The sequence below is a fragment of the Schistocerca americana genome, chromosome 1, assembly GCF_021461395.2.
Source record: "Schistocerca americana isolate TAMUIC-IGC-003095 chromosome 1, iqSchAmer2.1, whole genome shotgun sequence".
Lineage (NCBI taxonomy): Eukaryota > Metazoa > Arthropoda > Insecta > Orthoptera > Acrididae > Schistocerca > Schistocerca americana.
Window position 1 is genome coordinate 836,655,838 of NC_060119.1, and position 22,089 is coordinate 836,677,926.

Below are 22,089 nucleotides of genomic sequence, written 5' to 3' on the forward strand. Positions count from 1 at the left end.
AAGCTGGTGTCATCAGCAAACAGAAATATTTTTGAATCACCTGTAATACTAGAAGGCATATCATTTATATAAATAAGAAACAGCAGTGGCCCCAGCACCGACCCTTGGGGAACGCCTCACTTAACAGTGCCCCATTGGGACTGAACATCACTACCACTCTCAATATTGTGGAGAATTACCTTCTGCTTTCTGTTCTTAAGGTAAGAGGCGAACCAATTGTAAGCTACTCCCCTTACTCCATAATGGTCCAACTTCTACAGTAACATTTTGTGGTCAACACAGTCAAAAGCCTTCGTTAAATCAAAGAAAACACCTAGCGTTCGCAACCTTTTATTTAATCTGTCCAAAATCTCACAGAGAAAAGAGAATATAGCATTTTCAGTTGTTAAACCATTTCTAAAACCAAACTGAACATTTGACAGCAAATTATGTGAATTTAAATGCTCCAGTAACCTTGTATATACAACCTTCTCGATAACTTTAGCAAACACCGATGGCATAGAAATAGGTCTATAATTGTCAACATTATCCCTGTCTCCCTTTTTATAAAGTGGCTTCACTACTGAGTACTTTTAATCGGTCAGGAAACCGACCACTCCTAAAGGAAAAGTTACATATATGGCTAAGTACTGGGCTAACATACATAGAACAATACTTCAGTATTCTGCTAGATACCCCGTCATATCCATGAGAGTTCTTGGTCTTTAGTGATTTAATTATTAACTCAATCTCCCTCTTGTCAGTATCATGGAGGAGCATTTCAGGTAACAGTCTCGGAACACTTTTTTCTAAGAGCGCTATATGATTCCCTGTTGGGACTAGGTTTCTATTTAGTTCACCTGCTATATTCAGAAAGTGATTATTAAATACTGTACATATATGCGACTAATCAGTAACACGGACATTCCCACTACGCACTGATTCTATATCCTCGACCTGTCTCTGCAGACCAGCCACTTCCTTTACTACTAACCATACGTTTTTAATTTTATCCTGAGACTTAGCTATTCTATCTGCATACCACATACTTTTTGCCTTCCTAATAACATTTTTAAGCACCTTACAATACTGTTTGTAATGGGCTGCTGCATTTAGATTTTGATTGTTTCTAACGTTTTGATATAATTGCCACTTTGTTCTACAAAATATTCTTATCCCTCTAGTCAGCCACCCAGGCTGCCTGTTTGTGCTAGTACCCTGTTTTGAATGTTCTAACGAAAGGCAACTTTCAAAGAGCACGAGAAAAGTCTTGAGAAAAGCATTATATTTATCGTCTACTGTACCAGCGCTATAAACATCTTGCCACTCTTGTTCCTTGATAAGGTTTACAAAGGTCTCTACAGCAACTGGATCAGCTTTCCTAAACAGCTGATGACTATATTTAACACGTGTTGCAGCACAAAGATCTTTTAGAATTAAAATTTGTGCATCATGATCTGAAAGGCCATTCACCTTTTTGCTAACAGAATGCCCTTCTAGTAATGAGGAATGAACAAAAATGTTGTCTATGGTTGTTCTACTGTTCCTTTGCACTCTCGTTGGAAAGAATACGATTTGCATAAGATTATATGAATTAAGGAGGTCTACCAGCATCCTCTTCCTTGCACAATCACTTATACAATTAATATTGAAGTCACCACATATAACTAACTTTTTGTATTTCCTATAAAGTGAACCAAGAACCTCCTCTAGCTTTAGCAAAAATGTTGTGGAATCGGAGTCTGGGGATCTATAAATAACAACAGTTAGAAGTTTAGCTCTGTTAAATTTAACCACACCTGCACAACATTCTAACACCTTTTCAGTGCAGTTCTTTGAAACATCAATTGACTCAAATGTCAAATGGGATGCCGTTTTTCACATACATGGCTACTCCCCCCACACCGCAAAGAGCTCCTCGAAAAGCTGCCAGCCAACCTGTATCCTGGTAAAGGAAGCCTCTGAATCATCTCCTTATTTAAGAAGTGTTCAGATATACCAATAATTTCAGAGTCAACATCTATAAGCAGTTCACTAACTTTATCTCTAATACCTTGTATATTTTGATGAAATATACTAATTCCCTCATTACTCGGATACCTAAGCTTTGTCAAAAGTGGTTCCTTTGTTAGAGAGACTTCCCTTAAGCAGGAATACATATCAGCTGACTTCAATCTAAAAAAGGTTTCTTCCAACTTTTTGCTTTTCCTTCTTTGCTTAGGACTGGTTTTTCATCTGAGCTCTTGATATTCATACAGGTGGTTCTCTTTTCTCCAAAGGTCTCTCTAATTTTCCTGTAGGCAGTATCTATCTTACCCTTAGTGATACATGCCTCTACATCCTTACATTTGTCCTCTAGCCAACCCTGCTAAGCCATTTTGCACTTCCTGTTGATCTCATTTTTGAGACGTCTGTATTCCTTTTTGCTTGCTTCATTTATTGCAGTTTTATATTTTCTCCTTTCATCAATTAAATTCAACATTTCTTCTGTTACCCTAGGATTTCTACTATCCCTTGTCTTTTTACCTACTTGATCTTCTGCTGTCTTCACTATTTCATCTCTCGAAGCTACACATTTTTCTTCTACTGTATTTCCTTCCCCTGTTCTTGTTAACCATTCCCTAATGCTCTCTCTGTAACTCTCTACAACCTCTGGTTCCTTCAGTTTATCCCCTTAAATTCATAAATTTTTGCAGTTTCTTCAGTTTTAATCTACAGTTCATAACCAACAAATTTTCATCAGAATCCACATCTGACCCTGGAAATATCTTACAATTTAAAACCTGGTTCCTAAATCTCTGTCTTATCATTATATAATCTATCTGAAACGTTTCAATGTCTCCAGGCCTCTTCCATGTATACAGCCTTCATGATTCCTAAACTAAGTGTTAGCTGTGATTAAGATATGCTCTGTGCAAAATTCTACCAGGCGGTTTCCTCTTTCATTCCTTACCCCCAGTCCATATTCGCCTACTATTTTTTCCTTCTCTTCCTTTTGCTACAGTTGAATTCCGGTCCCCCATGGTTATTAAATTTTTGGTCTCCCTGAACTATCTGAATAATTTCTTTTATTGCATCATAGATTTCCTCAATCTCTTCATCATCTGCAGAGCTAGTTGGCATATTAACTTGTGCTACTGTGGTAGATGTCAGCTTTGTGTCTGTCTTGGCTACAATGATGCGTTCAGTATGCTGTTCGTAGTAGCTTATCCTTGCTAGTACTTTTTATTCATTGTTAAACCTGATCCTGCATTACCATTATTTGATTTTGTATTTATAACCCTGTATTCATCTGACCAGAAGCGTTGCTCCTCCTGCCACCAAACTTTACTAATTTCCACTACGTCTAACTTTAACCTATCCATTTCCCTTTTTAAATATTCTAACCTACCTGCCCAATTAAGTGATCTGACATTCCACACTCCAACCCGTAGAATGCCAGTTTTGTTTCTCCTGATAAAAATCTCCTCCTGAGTAGTCCCCACCCATAAATCAAAATGAGGGACTATGGGACTATTTTACCTCCAGAATATTTTACCCAAGAGGACACCATCATCATTTAACCACACAGTAAAGCGCATGCCCTCGGGAATTGTGGCTGTAGTTCCTCTTGCTTTCAGACGTTCATAGTACCAGCACAGCAAGGCTGTTTTGGTTAATGTTCCATGCCAGATCAGTCACTCATCCAGACTGTTGCCCCTGCAACTACTGAAAAGGCTGCTGCCCCTTTTCAGAAATGACACGTTTGTCTGGTCTCTCTCAACAGATACCCCTCTGTTGTGGTTGCACCTATGGTACAGTTATCTGCATCACTGAGACACGCTAGCCTCCCCACAAGTGGCATGGTCCTCGGTTCTTTTGTATTGACCTGAATACATTAACTGGAAAAGTTTCAACAGGTTCTGTCATCCTGAACTACTTACCCATCTCCTAAATTTAGTTTGAAAGATTGTCATTTTGCGTTCTAACTTTTCCTCATACCAAATCAAGTCTGTGTCAGACCACTGATACTGTTTTTGTAGTATACCAGAAACCTAAAACTTGTATAATGCAACTGTGGTACAGTTAGTAAGGTTCAAGTGACAATAACTAATTGACAGGGTCACATTCTCCTATGTGATTCTAAAACTTTTAGGAGGATCCATTATTGCAATATGTGACACATTTAAAAACCTACAGACCTTCAGGGGGTGTGCGTAGTTGCAGCAAAAGGGGCATCTTGAATGGTTGTGCCTGCTGACCCGTACTTTTTAAATCGGGGTTGCCACACTCACTTAGTGTCACGATTTGAACTAAAAAAGTGAGTGTAATCTGAAATAGTGTAATCAGTGGACACAATTGTAACAACAGAATAATTAAAAAAAAAGCAGAAAATAGTTTATTGTGTCATTTCTCATATGATATATAAACTTTTGCCAAGTTGCTGGTAGCATTAGGTATTACCTTCTCAGCCAAAGCAGAGCATCTGTTGCATAGTTGCCATTTTCTTGTTTCTCTATAAGAATCATGTCATTAAGGTACATGAACCGTTCTTTGTTACTTTCATACTTCTCTGTAAGTTTCTGCAAAAGAGAGAGAAAAAAATGGAATTGACATAGTACCAGCAAAGGAGAACAATATTAGACCTAGAAAATTAGGAGCACTAGTTTATGCATTGACTTTCATGTTGACACAAAAAATGGCTCAAACTGGTTTCACAGCTGCCAGTGCTATGACATTATTACAGTTAACTCACACTAGGCAATGTTCTTATTTATTCTACCACTTTTAAACTGTTTTATACCAAATAACTGTGGCAAATGCTAGTATGTTCTGCTGAGCAGAACAAGGAAAGTATAAACATGTGTCATAATTTTGTATTATAAATTTTAAATGAATGGTGTTGAAAAACCTATGTCTGTTGTTTGTTTCATGTTGTACAAACAATTCCAGACAGGGTGTTTTGGTGCTGTGCTGATGACATGGCAGTGGGTGTACTGGGCACTATTTAGAGTACACACAAGAACCATAGGGCTACAGCCGACCTGAAGATGTTGTTGAGACCTATACGCTGCCCATTGTATTTCTTGTTAATAAAATGAGATGATGAATTTTGACTCACTGTTGTATCTGATACCAGGCTGGGAACATTAAAATTTTTATTTGCCAGGTATGTGTGTAAAGTCAATTGTTGATGTTCAAGAAACAATATGTAATATTATGATAGCTCAAAAGTAACTGATAATTTAATACAGATCTTTATAACATTTTGGGACTTACATTCAAAGGACAATTTATCATCTAACTTAAATGGAGTTTCTTAGAATTCAGATTAAGTCTAGGAAAGCTTTAAATGAATGATAAAGACTAAGGTTTTACACATCTAAAGTGATAAGAGTATCTCTGAATTCACATATTAGACTTTTAGCATAATATTAGGAACTTAAACTCAATTAATAATCATTTTCTACCTGACAGGCTGCAACAAGAATTATCACAAAAAGTTTCGAATTCAGTTTGTGTGAATTTTGAGGTAAGTGATCTGAAGTTGAACTATTAACGGCATTTAACTTCGACAAATAGAACCTAACTGTGAATGCTAAGGTTTATTGCAGTCAGTTTAATCTCTTAAAAGCAAATACTGAAGTGAAATTTGTGTGTGTACACTTGCAATTCTTGGTGTGCATGTTACCACTGACTGTGTTTCAGTTTGAACACTAATCTAATTAATGGAGTTTGTAGCATGAAAGTTAACAGAGACAGTTATTTAAATGCTTCTATATTCTGAAAAAGCTTATCAGAAGAAATTATCATTATAAATGTACTGAAAGAAGAAAGGCAGCCAGAGATTGACCATCTGTTTGAACATTGATTTACTGGAACCATTTGTTTCAAAAAATTGCAAACTTTTATCCACAAATGGAATTCAGGATTCTACATCCAAAATATTTCTGGTTCTACTTACTGTTGGTAAAAAGGCTCTGCCTACCCTACTATGAGGATAGGAGGAGAATTAACTGCATGAAGATTAATTTGGATTCATTTTGTTCCTTGCCATACTACAATTTTGCATCTGGGGTATGGCGATACATGGTCACAACATCAACTACAGAAGAAATTAAAAGTCCTTATCCATTAAAGAATTTCATCATATGAAGCCTGTAGTTGACATGAGGAGTGACTCGGAACAGCACGTTGCCCAGCATACGATGGTGGCTGGACAAGTTAATATTTTGTCATCATGCATGTCAACTACCACTTGAAAATGCCTAAAACAGCCTAAATTTGCCAATAGTGGAATATAAATGATAACAGGTGTCAAGGGTGGAAATGACTTGAATTCTAAAAAAGCTAAATTGTGCCTCATTCTAGGTACATAGACTGTTTTACTGCTACTGCAACCTACAGTAAATATTCTGAGGGGAAAAAAATCATCTCAAGAAGGAGTTGTGCTATATAAACTAAAGTTGGAACATGTGTTTCTGCATCTGAAAGATGATGTATATTCCAATTTCGGGTCAGTCACAGAAGACTTGGGCTAGCAACGCCACAATGAGGATGAAAATCAGGTTTGCTTTAAATACATGCTGTAACAGTCTTGAGCATTAGTTACATTTGAAATGGAATGTGGTGAACTGATCTTAGTCAAGAATGACTGTAAGGTGACAAAGACGCCACTACCAACACCTCACTGAGTTTTAATGATGTCATGTGATTAGGTTACGCGAAGCCAGATGTTCCTTTACCAATACTGAATAAAGAAGTAGCAGGAATGTAGCCACTGTACGTGACTTCTGGCAGCAGTGGTCATGACAATGTACTGTCATTAGCACTACTGAGAGGATCTTTGTGTTCAGTGTACAGCTCTGGTGCATCCTACTGACTCTGCAGCAGCAATTTGAGCAGCAGTTGGTGTGGTGTCACCGCCAGACACCACACTTGCTAGGTGGTAGCCTTTTAAATCGGCCGCAGTCCATTAGTATACGTCAGACCCGCGTGTCGCCACTATCAGTGATAGCAGACCGAGCGCCGCCACACGGCAGGTCTAGAGAGACTTACTAGCACTCGCCCCAGTTGTACAGCCGACTTTGCTAGGAAAGGTTCACGGAGAATTACGCTCTCATTTGCCGAGACGATAGTTAGCATAGCCTTCAGCTAAGTCAATTGCTACGACCTAGCAAGGCGCCATTTATCCTTTGCTATGTATCTAATGAAGCATGTGCAGTAACAAGACCAATGTTCACCAATTGTGGATTAAAGTTAAGTATTCCAGCAGCTACGTACTTTTCTTTATAGCATTCATTACGTATCCTGTTTCAGACCACACGCCAGCCAGCGTGAGTTTACGCGCGTGCCTTTCGGTTACCCGTCACTGTGGACTGGCTGTCTTGTCAGTCCACAACAGTTGGCACTACAGTGACACCACGTACTGCTACAAACTGGTCACTTCAAGGACAGCTCTGAGCCAGTCTCTCTGTAGTGCACATTCCATTGACCTCAAACCACCACCATTTGCAACTTCAATGGTGTCAAGCAAGAGCTCATTGGAGGACAAGGTAGAGGTCTGTTGTGTTTTCTAATGAAATCTGGTTCTGTCTCAGAGCCAGAGATGATCATGTGTTGGTTAGGAGGAGGCCAACAGAGGGCCTGCAACCAACCTTGCTTGCATGCTAGACACACTGGACCTGTGGAGTTATGGTTTAGAGTGTGATTATGTATGACACCAGGAGCACTCTTGCGGTTATCCCATGCACCCTGATTGCAAATTTGTAAGTCAGTCTGGTGATTCAACCTGTTGTGCTGCCATTCATGAACAACATTACAAGGTGGTGTTTTCCAACAGGATATTGCCCACCCACATACCACTGTTGTAACCCACCATGCTCTACAGAGTGTCAACATGTTGCCCTGGCCTGCTCGATCACCACATCTGTCTCCAGTTGAGCACGTATGTGACATCATCGGACAACTCCAGTGTCATCCATAACCAGTATTAACAGTCCCTGTATTGACCGACCAAGTGCAACAGACACAGTACTCCATACCACAAATTAACATCCAGCAGCTGTACAACACAATGCCATGCACATCTGCAAGCTTGCATTCAACATTCTGATGGTTACAATGGGTATTAATGTTCTAGCATTTCACATTTGCAATGGCTGACCTTGTGCTTACATTAAACAGTGGTCTTGCAATGTTAATCTCTTAAATATATTACCTAGACGAACGTATTCCCAAAATTTAATTACTCTAAATTAATTATTCTTTGGTGTTGCAATATTTTTTTCATCAGTGTAGTTGTTACAAGTGGGACCAAACTGTGTTCCATATAGGTAGTGATATAGATAATATCAGACATAATCTCCAAAACTTTCTTATTCATTTAGGAAACTTTTATTCCAAAACTCAAAAATAGTTACAAAAATTTTAACTTTGTCTCACTGAAAATTGATGCTTGATCTGTCAATTATGCTACATATTCATTTCCTAATTCTCTTCCCCACACCACCAGTTTCCTAATAACTCAGTTTATCACACATTTTCATAATCTGCAAACATTTACTTTCCAGTGATAAGATTGTGGAGGTGAGATATAGTATCTGCCCGGAAGTCTTTATCTATAGTCCAGATAAATTTCACATGTTCGGTTTCTGATTCTCTCTCTCATCAAAATGTTAAAAATTTTTTCAAAACTATTTCTTTAGAGAGTTATTGCACCTTTCGGCGAGTGTATTCACAGGAACAAAGTATGTCAGCAAATTGACAAGTGCGTCAAAATCAAAGATATGACAGACCTGAGCAAAAGAATTCTATATAAATTTGTTCACAGGTTCGAAGCCAGTTTAATCTTGGAGCTGAACTGTATACTCACCCTAACAAAAGTCTCCTGTGCTTCCAGTTAAGGAACTTATGATGAATATACAGATATATTTTTAATTAATGACAACATACAACCATTGAAACATATAATGGAAAGAGTAGTGCTTTAGTTGGGCCGGTATGGTGTACTACCCTAAAACCAACACTCGTCATAAGTGTAGCAGTTATACTTCCTTTTTAAAAATATAAAAAATAGTCCAACTGTAAATTGTCAAATGGATTTCAGAAAGAAAAATTGGATGATTATTGATTATTTACTTGTTCAGGGTTATCTTGTGGCACAACTCAAAACAAAAATGGAATTGAATATTATTCTCTCTGACTAATGCTTCTTCGACTGGCCAGATATATAATACATGCTGAGTTGTTGGCAACACTGTCAGCTTTGCTTCTTTTTACAGTGAACACTTGGGTGTACGTTTTGAGAGACATACTGTGCCATTGTTTTATTTGAGTCTGTTTTGTTAGGTACTGTTTGTGTATGTGTGTGGGGACAGATAGATAGATACACACAGAGAGAGAGGAGAGAGAGAGAGAGAGAGAGAGAGAGAGAGAGGTGTGTCAGGTAAGTTCAGTGATTCTAGATTATCCAGAAAGCTGGCTGGTTGGTTGGTTTAAATGAGCGGGGAGGGGGGGGGGGGGTGGCAAACACTGTTAGGTCATCAGTCCCTTGTTCCGCTTGCTTAAAATAATTCCACAAGGGTGGGAGTAAAATAATCGAGACAAACAACACACAGCTGGAAGAAAGGAGAAAACCAGAAGAATGACAGAAGGGCAACAAACACTAAAATGGCCAAAATCGGACTAGAAAACCACAGAGAGAGACAAGAAACATGTAGAAGAGATCAAAACAATAGAGCAGATTACCATGGCTGGCTGACCATGAGAACAAAATGGAGCAGCCAGCAACTCTACAACACATTAAAACCTCCACCAAGAAAGCACTAGAGTGGAGGACACAGAGGCAAAGGACTTGCGCTGAAACTTATATCAAATGATAAAACCCACCCTAACGAATAAAATGTAAAACTAAAGCTGCTGTTGAGGCATTGTCAACCAACACCGAAGGTAGGGTGCTGGGAACATTAAATGTCTGCTACAGAGGAGCTAAAAGTGGGCGCCCAGCAAGAGGTGGACGACCGTGATTTGTGAGCCACAGCGACACTGAGGTGGGTCCTTGCTACGGAGGAGGTAACCATGCGTTAGCCACATATGGCCAATATGGAGCCAGCATAGGACAACTGCAGACGGCAACCTGAAGTTGATGTCTGGAAAAGGCTGTTCTGGTGGCTGACTCGAGGGACACAAGATTATCAGTGACCCTGGCAGAAGCTGTCCTGACATGGAGCCAGTAGGCCATGTGACTCCAGGACCCAACCCAACCGCTGACACACCATAAGTTCCAGCAGCTTACAAAGAAAGTTGGTGAGACTGATGGGCTGGTAACTATCCACATCAAGCGGGTTTTGACTAGTTTTGAGCAAAAGAATGATGGTGTTCTCCTGCCATTGCAACGGAAAGACACCATTGCACCAGATCTGGTTGAAGATGACGAGGAGATGATCTTGTAGTCAGAGAGATGTTTAATCATCTGACTGTGGATTTGACCTGGGACAGTAGCTGTGTCGGGGAAATGTGCAAGGGCACTGAGGAGCTCCACTCTGTAAATGGGGCATTAAAGGGCTCACTGTGGCGTGTAGTGAACGAGAGGACTTTCCTTTTCATCTGCAGTTTGAGATGCAAAAGGCTGGGGGCTAGTTCTCCAATGCAGAAGCTTGAGCACAGTGCTCAGCAAAGTGCTCGGCAATTGCGTTTGCATCGGTAGATAACACGCCATTGATGTTAATGCCAGGGACACCCATTGAGGTCTGGTACCCAAATAGATGTCTGATCTTTGTCCAGACTTGGGATGGTGACATATGACACACAATGGTTGACACATACCTCTCCCAACACTCCTCTTTCCTTCATTTTATAAGCTGGTGAATGCAGGCACGGAGCCGCTTAAAGGTTATTAGGTGCTTTAGGGAAGGGTGCTGCTTATGTTGCTGTAGAGCTCGCCGATGCTCTTTAATTGCCTCAGCGACTTCCAGTGACCACCAAGGGTCTGTCTTTTCCCGGGGGCACCCAAAAAAAACGAGGAATTGCATTTTCCGCCGCAGAAACGATCGTTGTAGTGACCTGCTCAACGACAACATCGATGGCACCATGTGGGGGAGATTCAACAGTGACAGCAAAGGTGAAGGCTTCCCAGACTGCCTTGTTTAAAGCCCATTTGGGTAGGCATCCATCGGCATGACACTGGGGGAGTGACAGGAAGGTGGGAAAGTGGTCACTATCACACAGGTCATCATGTGCTCTCCAGTGGATAGATGGGAGAAGGCCAGGACTGCAAACCGAGAGATCAATGGCCAAATATGTGCCATGTGCCACAATGAGAAGTGGGGGGGGGGGGGGGATCACCTGTATTTAAGAGGCAGAGGCTGAGTTGTGACAGTAAATTTTCGACCTCCATACCTTGGCTAGTAAGCATCGCACCACCCCACAAGGGGTTATGTGCGTTAAAATCTCCCAAAAGTAGGAAAGGTTTAGGGAGTTGATCAATCAGTGCAGCCAATATATTCAGGGGTACTGCGCCATCTGCAGGAAGATATACATTGTAGACAGTTATTTCCTGTGTCGTCTTTATACTGACAGCCACAACTTCAAGAGGGGTTTGAAGGGGGCGCAGGTTCACTACATACTGAGTTCAGGACATAGGTGCAAACTCCACCTGACACTCTTATTATAGTCGCTATGGTTCCTGTAATATTCCTTATAGCTGCGGAGTGCAGGGGTCTACATTGCCGGGAACCAGGTTTCCTGGAGGGCAATGCAGAAGGCAGGTGTAAAGCTTAACAGTTGCCGTAGCTCAGCCAGGTGGTGGAAAGAACTGCTACAATTCCACTTGAGGATTACGTGATTGTGAGACTGGGAAGGCACGAAACACTCAATGAGGCCATCTATGCCTCAGGTTCACCTGCTGCCACCAGATGAGTACCTGTGTTATCGACATCCGTTGTGTCTGAGGGCCCAGCAAGCTCTAGGTCCTCAGCGGATGCCAGAATCTCCACCTCATCCTCAGACACAAAGCTTGTAGGTAGTGATGGTGTGGGTGCCAGCGCAGTGCCTTGGTTCTTGAGGGTCTTTTTAGGTTTCTCTCGCTGCTCCTTAGGTTTGTCAGGCTGGGAGGGCTTCACTTCTTCAGTCTCAGGGACTGAGGAGGACCGTGGAGCCCTATGACCAGCTATTTGTGGTTGCTTCAGCCACTGGTGGGTGTCAGCTTTGCCACTGGTAGGAACCTGGGAAGGGAGTGACTCGAGGGATCCGTTCCTGGCAAGAGAAGCCGAAGAAGACTTTCGCTTCTCCGGCTGAGAAGTGGGGACTGATGTCACTGATGGTTGGGGGAGGTGGAGTCTGACAGCACTGAGAGCCAACTGTATGTGCCGAAACGGAAGATGGTAGAAGAGGTGTCGTAGTGGCAGCATAGGTTGAGGCAATATGCACAGTATGTAGCCTCTCATATGTTCTCTTGGCCTCAGTGTAGGCCAGTCAGTCCAGGGTCTTGTATTCCATTATTTTTTTCTTTCTTTCTGGAGAATCCTACTGTCTGGCAAGCAAGGCGAATGGGAGGTAGAGCACAGGGAGTATTGGGATGTGAAGGACATCCACAATCCTGACGGGTGACGCTGGAAGTACAGTGGGAAGACATATGTCTGAACTTCCAGCATTTAAAGCACTGCATCAGGGGAGGGATATATGGCTTTATGTCACAGCGGTAGACCATCACCCTGACCTTCTAGGGTAATGTGTCACCCTCGAAGACCAAGGTGAAGGCACTGGTGTCAACCCGATTAGCCCTTGGACCCTGGTGGATGCGCCGAATGAAATGGACACCTCACCACTCTAAATTGGCATGCAGCTCATTGTCAGGCTGCAAAAGAAGGATCCTGGACCATATTTAAGCTCTTATGGGGCGTGATGGAAACAGAAACATCCCCCAGCTTGTCACAGGCGAGCACTGCCTGTGATTGGGCAGAGGATGCTATTTTGATCAAGACCAACCTTGACCGCATTTTGGACAAGCCCTCCAACTTCCCAAACTTGTCCTCTAAATTCTCCACAAAAAACTGAGGTTTCATTGACAAGAAAGATTCACCATCAACTCTCGTACATACGAGGTACTGGGATGAATAAGCTTTGCTGCCATCCTTAGCCTGGCATTCCTCCCATGGTGTGGCCTGAGGGAGGAACGATTTGGGGTATTTCTTAGCACTTAAGTTAGACCTTGACCACTTAGAGACTACTGGTGTTTGACCACCAGCAAGAGATGACATACTACGCTTCATGGCATGTCATCCACCCTGATGCCACCCACTCCCAGAGGCACCCCAGAGGTGCCACCCCGCCACAGCAAAGGCCACCTGGCAGGATGGCCATTGCCGGGAGTCCCGATGTCCCAGGGTGATGGGCATCTACTCCTCGGCATACGTGGGGAGTTAACGGTGCAGGCATCAGCACAGCGATCCCTGTGTGGTCAGGGGACTACAACCAGCAGGGTACATGGCGGCCCCACCACAACGGACTGGCAACCCTGCTGGATATCAGGTGCAAAGAAGTCTGTTAGCAACACCAGTGCAGAAAGTGATACTGCACAATGGAGGGAGGAAAATGCACCCAGGAGGGTGACCCCACCCAACGGCTGGAGAACAGGCGGAAGTGCAGATCCATGTTGACGAAGGATGCGAGAGGTCTCAGCGCATAATAGACACGATACCCCACGTAAGGTGCCTTTTCCCAATTGGCTCTCTCTTTGGAAATATTTGGAAGAATGGAGGTCAAACCCTACAGGGGACCATCACATAAAGGCCAAAACATGTGAGACTCCTTTTAGTCGCCTCTTACAACAGGCAGGAATACCTCGTGCCTAGTCTAACCTCCGGACCCATAGGGGGGCCCAGAAAGCAGGTTGGAATCTCAGTACAATTACTTTAAGACTGAAAACAGCTGGCAAGTAATAAAAAACAAAAAGCTGTGGTGTTGGTATTGTGCTGAGGCTAGTAGGCATGGTTTGGGATGAAAGCGAGATTCAGGATTAAAGCCAGCTACATGAGTCATTCAGTAATTAGAGAGATAAATTGGTCTAAGGAAAAAACTGTTAGTAGGGCAAATTTGGTACTTTTGTAGTTTTAAGTTGGCATCACTGAGATGAGCCCTGGTCAGTTAATGTATCAATATCATTTTGTTTATAACCTCAAAAATACATTTAAAGATGGCGAGTCTGCTTGAAACGTCCACATTATTTGAACAGCGTTCTGTTATTCGTTTTTTATTTGTTGAAGGCAAGAAACCAGTGAATATATACTGCAGAATGTCAAAAGTTTGTGGTTAAGGTTGTATGAATCGTGCAAATTTTTACAAGTGGGTAGAGCAGTTCAAAAATGGTTGTGACTCAGTGACTGACTAACAGCGTTCTGGCCGACTAGTTGCAGTTTCAACTCCCTCACTTGAAAGACGAACTGATGACATCATTTGTGCCAACCGCCATGTGACTGTGGGAAATGATAGTTGATAAGGTTCAAGTTAGTACTGGTACAGTTTATAACATTATCTGTAACAAGCTGAAGTACTGCAAAACATATGCAAGATGGGCCCCAAAGGAGTTGATGCTACACAAGGTAACAAGGTTGAGAATGTGCACAGAGCTAAAGGAATGTTATGCAAGAGAACAAAATTTTAACTTGTGATGAAACTTAGGTTCTCTATTATGAGCCAGAATCAAAAAGACAAAGCATGGAGTGGAAGTATACCAACTCACCTGTCAAGAAAAAATTCAAAGCATCAGCAGGAAGTCATGTTGACAGTGTTTTGTGATGCTGAAGGTCCAGTTTTTTGTGATTATCTCGAACAACAGGGTACAATGAACAGCCAATACTACTCGGATTTGCTTTTAAACAAAGTGAAGCCAGCTGTGAGAGGGAGACGTCGTGGATCTCAGAGAAGAGATGTGATTCTCCAGCAAGACAATGCACATCCTCATGTTGCTCAACTAACCCGTGAAACCATTGACAAAATGGGCTGGGAAGTACTGCCTCATCCCCCTTACAGTCCTGATTTAGCACCTAATGATTTCCGTTTGTTTAGTGCACTGAAGGAGGCATTATGTGGGAAGAGGTTCCAAGACGAGGATGTGAAAAAGTTTGTGGGAAATTGGTTCAAACATCAAGATAAAGAGTTCTTTGCAGGCGGAATAAAAAAGCTTGTAGCCTGTTGGAACAAGTGCATAAATGTTCATGGGGATTATGCTGAAAAGTAGAAAAAGTATTTTTTTGAAATAAATGCTTTTTTCTCCAGACCAATTTGGCTCTTTAAATATTGAATGACCCTCATAAAAAGATAGTTGATGGGGAGTTACTTATTTTGGAAATACAAAAGAAATGCAGAAAAATGGTTTAAAAAAGAAAATCCATGAACTTAAAAAAATCTGTGAGTCATAAAAGTGCAGAGCAGACTAAGGCTAGTGCTGAGAGCAAACTTTTAGAAAGAGGAGTAGATACAATGTTAGTTAATCAGTGTGAGACTACAAGTATACTGATTAGAACAGAATATAAGGAGGCAAAGCTAGGAAGACCATTAACTGATTTTCCAATAGATATTCATGTCCAGGAACTTAATGGTTTGAATATGGGAAAAGTCTTACATTCCAAGTTCAGTTGTACAAGATAACTGATCATATCACTACAGAAATGAGAAAGATAATAATAGCCTTATACAGAATAATATTAGAATATGTGTTATCGTACACAAGCCACTACTTGCAGTAATTTATCAGTACTTGTGTTGTGTTTGTGATGTGCCATGTCAGAAAACACTGTAATTCATTCATTTTTTGGGATCTCATTGAACTTAAAGGCAGCATGATATGTATCACTTCAAGCAGGGGGGTTACCTTCATAGTCTCGGATGTTATTGAATTTAGCATATGTTAAAATTCAGGAGTACACAAGAAACATTTTTTTTTTGTTTTCTCCAAAATAATTCCTGCCCCAAGATACGGGCCTCCAAAGATGACACTGTGAACACTATTTTGAAGATGTGAATTTCGGAATTTTTTAAAAAATGCTTTATGTCTGTAATAGTCCTAGATATTTTGTTAGAGTTTTTTTGTACTTGAAAGATAATTGCTTTATGATTACAATGGTATCCTCCATTTGGACATATCTGTCAAAGTTGTTTTACTGTTGCCTTTTGGATTTTTCTTATAATTTACAGAAGTTTTTTTCTTCAAAAAAGCCAATCCAGAAAAGTTAGATTTTTTCTGTTGATTAGTACCATGTAGTACTACATTCTCTGTAAAGGAGAGCTTTCACTTTTAAGTTCAGCAAGTTCCATTTTAATTCCCCCCCCCCCCCCCCCCCCCCCCCCGTGGGTAGCTGGTTCTTATTAATTTCTTTGTTACAATGTTTACTTCTATTGTCTTTGTTGCAGTTATTTCTTTTCACTTCCATTGTTGCAGATACTTCTTCCACTTTGCTGTAGTTTCTTGTCAGTTTCTTTGTCGTGGTTGTTCATTGCAAGTTTCTATATTGTAGTTACTCAGTGCTAATTTGTTTACTGAAGAGGCTTCTAAGAAATCTGAGACCATCCAGTGGGTTCTGTGTTTTCATGAGGAATTTGCCAGTTGATGCAGTTGCAGTGTTTTGTGAAAAGGACTGTTTGAAATGTCTTCTGACAGGGGCCACAGGAGAGTGAAGTGTGCGACTATTTGCATATCCATAAAAGAGTGATATACAAGACAAAAAAAAACAGACTTTGTTCAGGTTGGGAATAAGTGTTTTTTTTCTCATTTGAAGACTCTGTTTCAAAGTGAAGATGTTTTCAGTGAGGACTTTGTGTGTTCTAAATGTTTTGAGAGAATAACAACAATGATAGTACCTGAACAAGGTGAAGGTCCCCATGGTGCAGAGGATGCAGATTTTGCATCAACAGAGAAAATATTAAATACCCTGAATCAGTCAACTACAGAGGTAGGTGTTAATCCTGTTAAGAAACAGTGGTCAGTGAAGTAGAATCATAAGCTCTATGTATCAAGAAAATGCAGAGAAATTACTAAAGCTACGGATGAATACACTATAGCAAAATTAACCCCACACTCTTCAAAGTAGAAATTCCATCTTCATAAGAAAATGAACCAAAGCACTCTTGCCAGGAATTTTTCACAATTATCAGTTCAGCTGTTGAATACTGTGCACCCTACAGTGAAAAAGGTGCAAGTTTTAACTATTATTCCAGAGACATTTTCAAAGAAAACAATTTTGAACCATGTTCATCAGTATCAAAGTACATGATAGACAAATCAAGAAATCTGAGGTCTGTAAAAGGAGTCTTTGGAAGATCAGATCCCTATTATTGTCATCCTGTAAAAGCAGATCAAGTTCAAATAGTGAAGTTATTTTATATGGAAGATAAATGGAACTGTTCTTGCCAGAGTGCCAACATAAAAGACGCTATAACTGTAACAGTTGAAGGCCAAAAAGTTGTGAAAGTGAAGAGGTACATAACTCACAGTATTACAGAAACTTCTGCAATTTATAAGGGCAACTATACAACCTCACATATTAGAAAATAAAAATTTTATGCACTATGACCTAAGTGGGTAGTTCCACACCCACGTACAGATGTCTGTTTACGTGTGTACTGCGTGAATTTTGAACTTTGTGTGGTAACTTTGAAGAACTTACTAGAGCACTTGACATATGACACCTTGGTTGAGTGTGTAAAGTCATTAGTAGCCTGTGACGTAAAACAAGAAACTTGTTTGTTTCAAGAATTTGGTGACTGTCCTGGAAAGGGAGGACCGTCTTTACAGACACTCAGCCTGGAAGAGAAGCAGATAACTCTGCAGAAATTACATATCCGACATGGGAGGAAAATATAATAATTAAGAAAACTGTTGCCTTTGACAGTTTCATTGATGAACTTGGTAAATGGTCAGTGAAAGCAGTTAACACGCCAGCATCTGAAGAAATTGCAGCACCACCACATTGCAGAAGTGAAAGGGTGTGTACAGGCTCAAGAACTATTTTAGTGCTTCATTGTGATTTTGTTGAGAATTGGTCTGTAATTCTCCCACAAGAAGTACAAGGGTATCATTGGAGTAATGACCAGGTTTCAGTTTTTACAGGAGTGACATATTTTCAAAACAAGACCACAAGTGTTGCAGTTATAGGTGATGACACAGGACATGACTCGGCACATGCTTTGCTAGCAATGCGCAAAATTCTTCAACTGCAAACAGGGGCAGAGAAGATCATAATTATTTCTGATGGTGCTCCTAGTCATTTTAAAAACTGTTAGCAACTGTTTGAATTGAGTAAGTCGCTTGTGCCAACTGACTGAGTATACTGGTCACAAGAAGGGGCCTTTTGATGGTGTAGGAGGCCTGCTGAAGCACCATGCTACAACACATAATCTTTCCAGCCCCAATACAGCTGCAATTCAGAATGCTGAGGATTTTACGAGAGTCGTGAAATCTTACACATGGAGGAAATTGGAGAATTATATGAGCAGAAAAAAGAAGAATGGTCCAAACAAACTACTACTGTGAAAGGAATTCAGAAGACACATTTTTGGACTTGAAGTGGGCAAACTCATATTGCACACACTTTAAAGAGCAAGAAAGGAGAAATTTCGTTTGTTCGGCCAACACCTCAGAAACCGCAGGATAATGTTCAGATTCACAACCTGAGAAGGGGGATGTTTGTGGCATGTGTGTATGACTGTGACTGGTGGATTGCAGAGATTACAGACACCAGTTATGAGTTAAATGAAATTGTAGTGAACCTCATGCTACCATATGGACCAGCTGCTGGATATAGGTTTCCAGCTGAAGGACAGCAACAATGCCATCAGTGCTCACTTCCTGTTCACAATGTTTTGAAGATTATAAGTGCTCCAGTTCCTATTGGTTCAACAGGAGGGCATCACTCTATATCAAAGGAAGATACTGAAGCAGTGGAACACATTTTTAGTTCATTGACTGGCTAATTTCAGTACAAAACAGAATGCATGTAAGTTGTATAAATTGAAACCTTTAAGTCTTTGGACTTTTCACATACATTTTAGAACCACTTAAAATGCTTGAAAAATGCGTCTCTTACTCATCTTTCAAAACTAAAATTATGTTAAATAAGGTCAGGTTTTGATTTTTATGAGCCTGTTATGAGATAATGTGGTAACAAAACAGGTTTTATGTATGGAAAAATTTCAGTTGTTTATAAAACCTTTCAACGTAAAACTGCAAGCTCTCCTTTTCAAGGAATGTAGAACTGTATGGTACTAATCAACAGAAGGAAAAAATCAAAATTTTATGGATTGCTATGTATGAAAAAATTTTTTTTTCCATAAATCATAAAAAAGTTGAGAACACTATAGTAAAAAACTTTGACAGATACGTCCAAATGGGGGATTTCTTTGTAATCATAAAGCAATTATCTTAAAAAAAAATTCTAGAACTGTTCCAGAGTACAGCGTTTTAAATTTTTTTCCAAAATTCGCATCTTCAAAATGGTATGTGCAGTGTCATCTTAGCCTTTCATTTTAATGTATGCTAAATTCAATAACATCCGAGAATATGAAGGTAAGATTTTTTCCTAGTCAACTTGAATTGGTATGGACTCTGCCAGACACGAAAACCAGTTCAATCGAGGATGCTATTTTGCAGAACCTGAGTTTTTATGATTTTCCTCATTCTTACCTCAAAGAGAACTTTGTTGGATTTGCAAGTGATGGAGCCTTAGCAATGTTAGGAGAGAGAAATGGAGTTGCTGGGGCATTACAGAACATGTTTCCTCACTTGACTGTTTGGCACTGTGCTAACCACAGACTTGAACTAGCAATACAAGACACAAGAGATGAGGTTGAAGATGTTACTCATTTCCATTTTTTTCTTTGGTAAACTGTATTCTGTCTGTAGCATGTCGCCTAAAAGTGAAGCTCAGCTTGGAGAATGTGCAGAAGATCTTGGCAAACAACTAAATAAAGTTGGGAAAATATTTACCATCAGATTGGTTACCTCAAGTGCTAGAACTGTGAAATCTGTCTGGAATAACTGTACACCACTTATCAAACATTTCACAGAAGCTGCTGCTGATAAATGCAGGGATTCCACAGAAAGGTCTACATATGCAGGCCTTTGCAAAACTTTGACTACTTCTGAGTTTGTTATAAATTTAGCAGTTGGATACGATGCTTTAAGTGAGCTTTCAGATTTATCTTTGCTTCTTCATCTACATCTACACAATTACTCTACTATTCACAATAAAGTGCCTGGCAGAGGGTTCAATGAACCACCTTCAAGCTGTCTCTCTACCGCTCCACTCTCGAATGGTACACCGGGAAAAACGAACACTTAAATTTTTCTGTGCAAGCCCTGATTTCTCTTATTTTATTGTGATGATCATTTCTCCCTATGTAGGTGGGTGCCAACAGAATGTTTTCGCAATCGGAGGAGAAAACTGGTAATTGAAATTTCATGAGAAGGTCCCATCACAACGAAAAATGCCACTCCAATTCATGTATGATGTCTGTGACACTATCTCCCCTATTTCGCGATAATACAAAACGAGCTGTCTTTCTTTGTACTTTTTTGATGTCATCTGTCAGTCCCACCTGATGCAGATCCCACACCGCACAACAATACTCCAGAATAGGGCAGATAAGCATGGTGTACCGTAAGCAGTCTCTTTAGTAGACCTGTTGCACCTTCTAAGTGTTCTGCCAATGAATCACAGTCTTTGGTTTTCTCTACCCACAATATTATTCATGTGATCGTTCCAATTTAGGTTATTTGTAATTGTAATCCCTAAGTATTTATTTGAATTTACAGCTTTCAGATTTGTGTGACTTATCGTGTAATCGAAATTTAGCCAATTTCTTTTAGTACTCATGCAAATAACTTCACACTCTTCCTTATTCAGGGTCAATTGCCACTTTTCGCACCATACAGATATCTTATCTAAATCATTTTGCAAGTAGTTTTGATCATCTGACGACTTTACAAGATGGTAAATGACAGCATCATCTGCAAACAATCTAAGATGGTTACTCAGATTGTCCCCTATGTCATTAATATAGATCAGGAACAATAGAGGGCCTTTAACACCTCCTTGGGGATGCCGGATATTACTTCTGTTTTACTCAATGACTTTCCATTTATGAACTGTGATCTTTCTGACAGGAAATCACGAATTCAGTCACACAACTGAGGCGATACTCCGTAGGCACACAGTTTCGATAGAAGACGCTTGTGAGGAATGGTGTCGAAAGCTTTCTGGAAATCTAAAAATATGGACTCAATTTGACATCCCCTGTCGATAGCACTTATTACTTCGTGAGTACAAAGAGCTAGTTGTGTTTCACAAGAATGATATTTTCTGAATCCGTGCTGACTATGTGTTGATAAATCTTTTTCTTCGAGGTACTTCATAATGTTCGAATACAGTATATGTTCCAAAACCCTACTGCAAATCGATGTTAGTGATACAGGTCTGTAATTCAGCGGATTACTCCTACTTCCCTTTTTGGGTATTGGTGTGACTTGAACAATTTTCCAGTCCTTAGGTACAGATCTTTCTGTGAGCGAGTGGTTGTATATAATTGCTAAATATGGAGCTATTTTATCAGCATACTGTGGGAGAAACCTGACTGGTCTACAATCTGTACCGGAGGCCTTTCCTTTATCACCTTGGCAGTTGTTCTTGATTGGAATTCAGGAATATTTGGTGAATGAGTTTCGGAAAACCATGTTTAATAACGCTGCTTTAGTGGCACTGTCATCAGTGACTTCACCATTGTTATAGCACAGTGAAGATATTGATGGCGTCTTGTGACTGGTGTGTTTTATGTTTGACCATAATCTCTTTGGGTTTTCTGCCAGATTTAGAGACAGAATTTCGTTGTGGACATTATTAAAAGCATCTCACATTGAAGTACGCGCCATATTTTGAACTTATGTAAAACTTTGCCAATAATGGGGATTTTTTGTTCTTTTAAATTTGACATGCTTTTCTCGCTGCTTCTGCAACAGCGATCTGACCCACTTTGTGTACCATGGGGGATCAGTACCATCACTTATTAATTTATGTGGTATATATCTCTCAATTGCTGTCGACACTATCTTTCTGAAAACATTCCACAACTTTTCTACAC

The 22,089-nt window shown here is 40.3% G+C and overlaps 1 protein-coding gene across 1 annotated transcript in view; it reads right to left on the minus strand.

Annotated features, from left to right (window-relative positions):
• Nucleotides 1-22,089, minus strand: part of LOC124613198 (glycolipid transfer protein) — a 75,000-nt gene that overhangs the window by 44,079 nt on the left and 8,832 nt on the right. Inside the window, exon 3 of the mRNA XM_047141863.1 lies at nt 4,423-4,541. Coding sequence (XP_046997819.1) covers nt 4,423-4,541 — 119 coding nt within the window. The remainder of the gene's footprint in view (nt 1-4,422; nt 4,542-22,089) is intronic.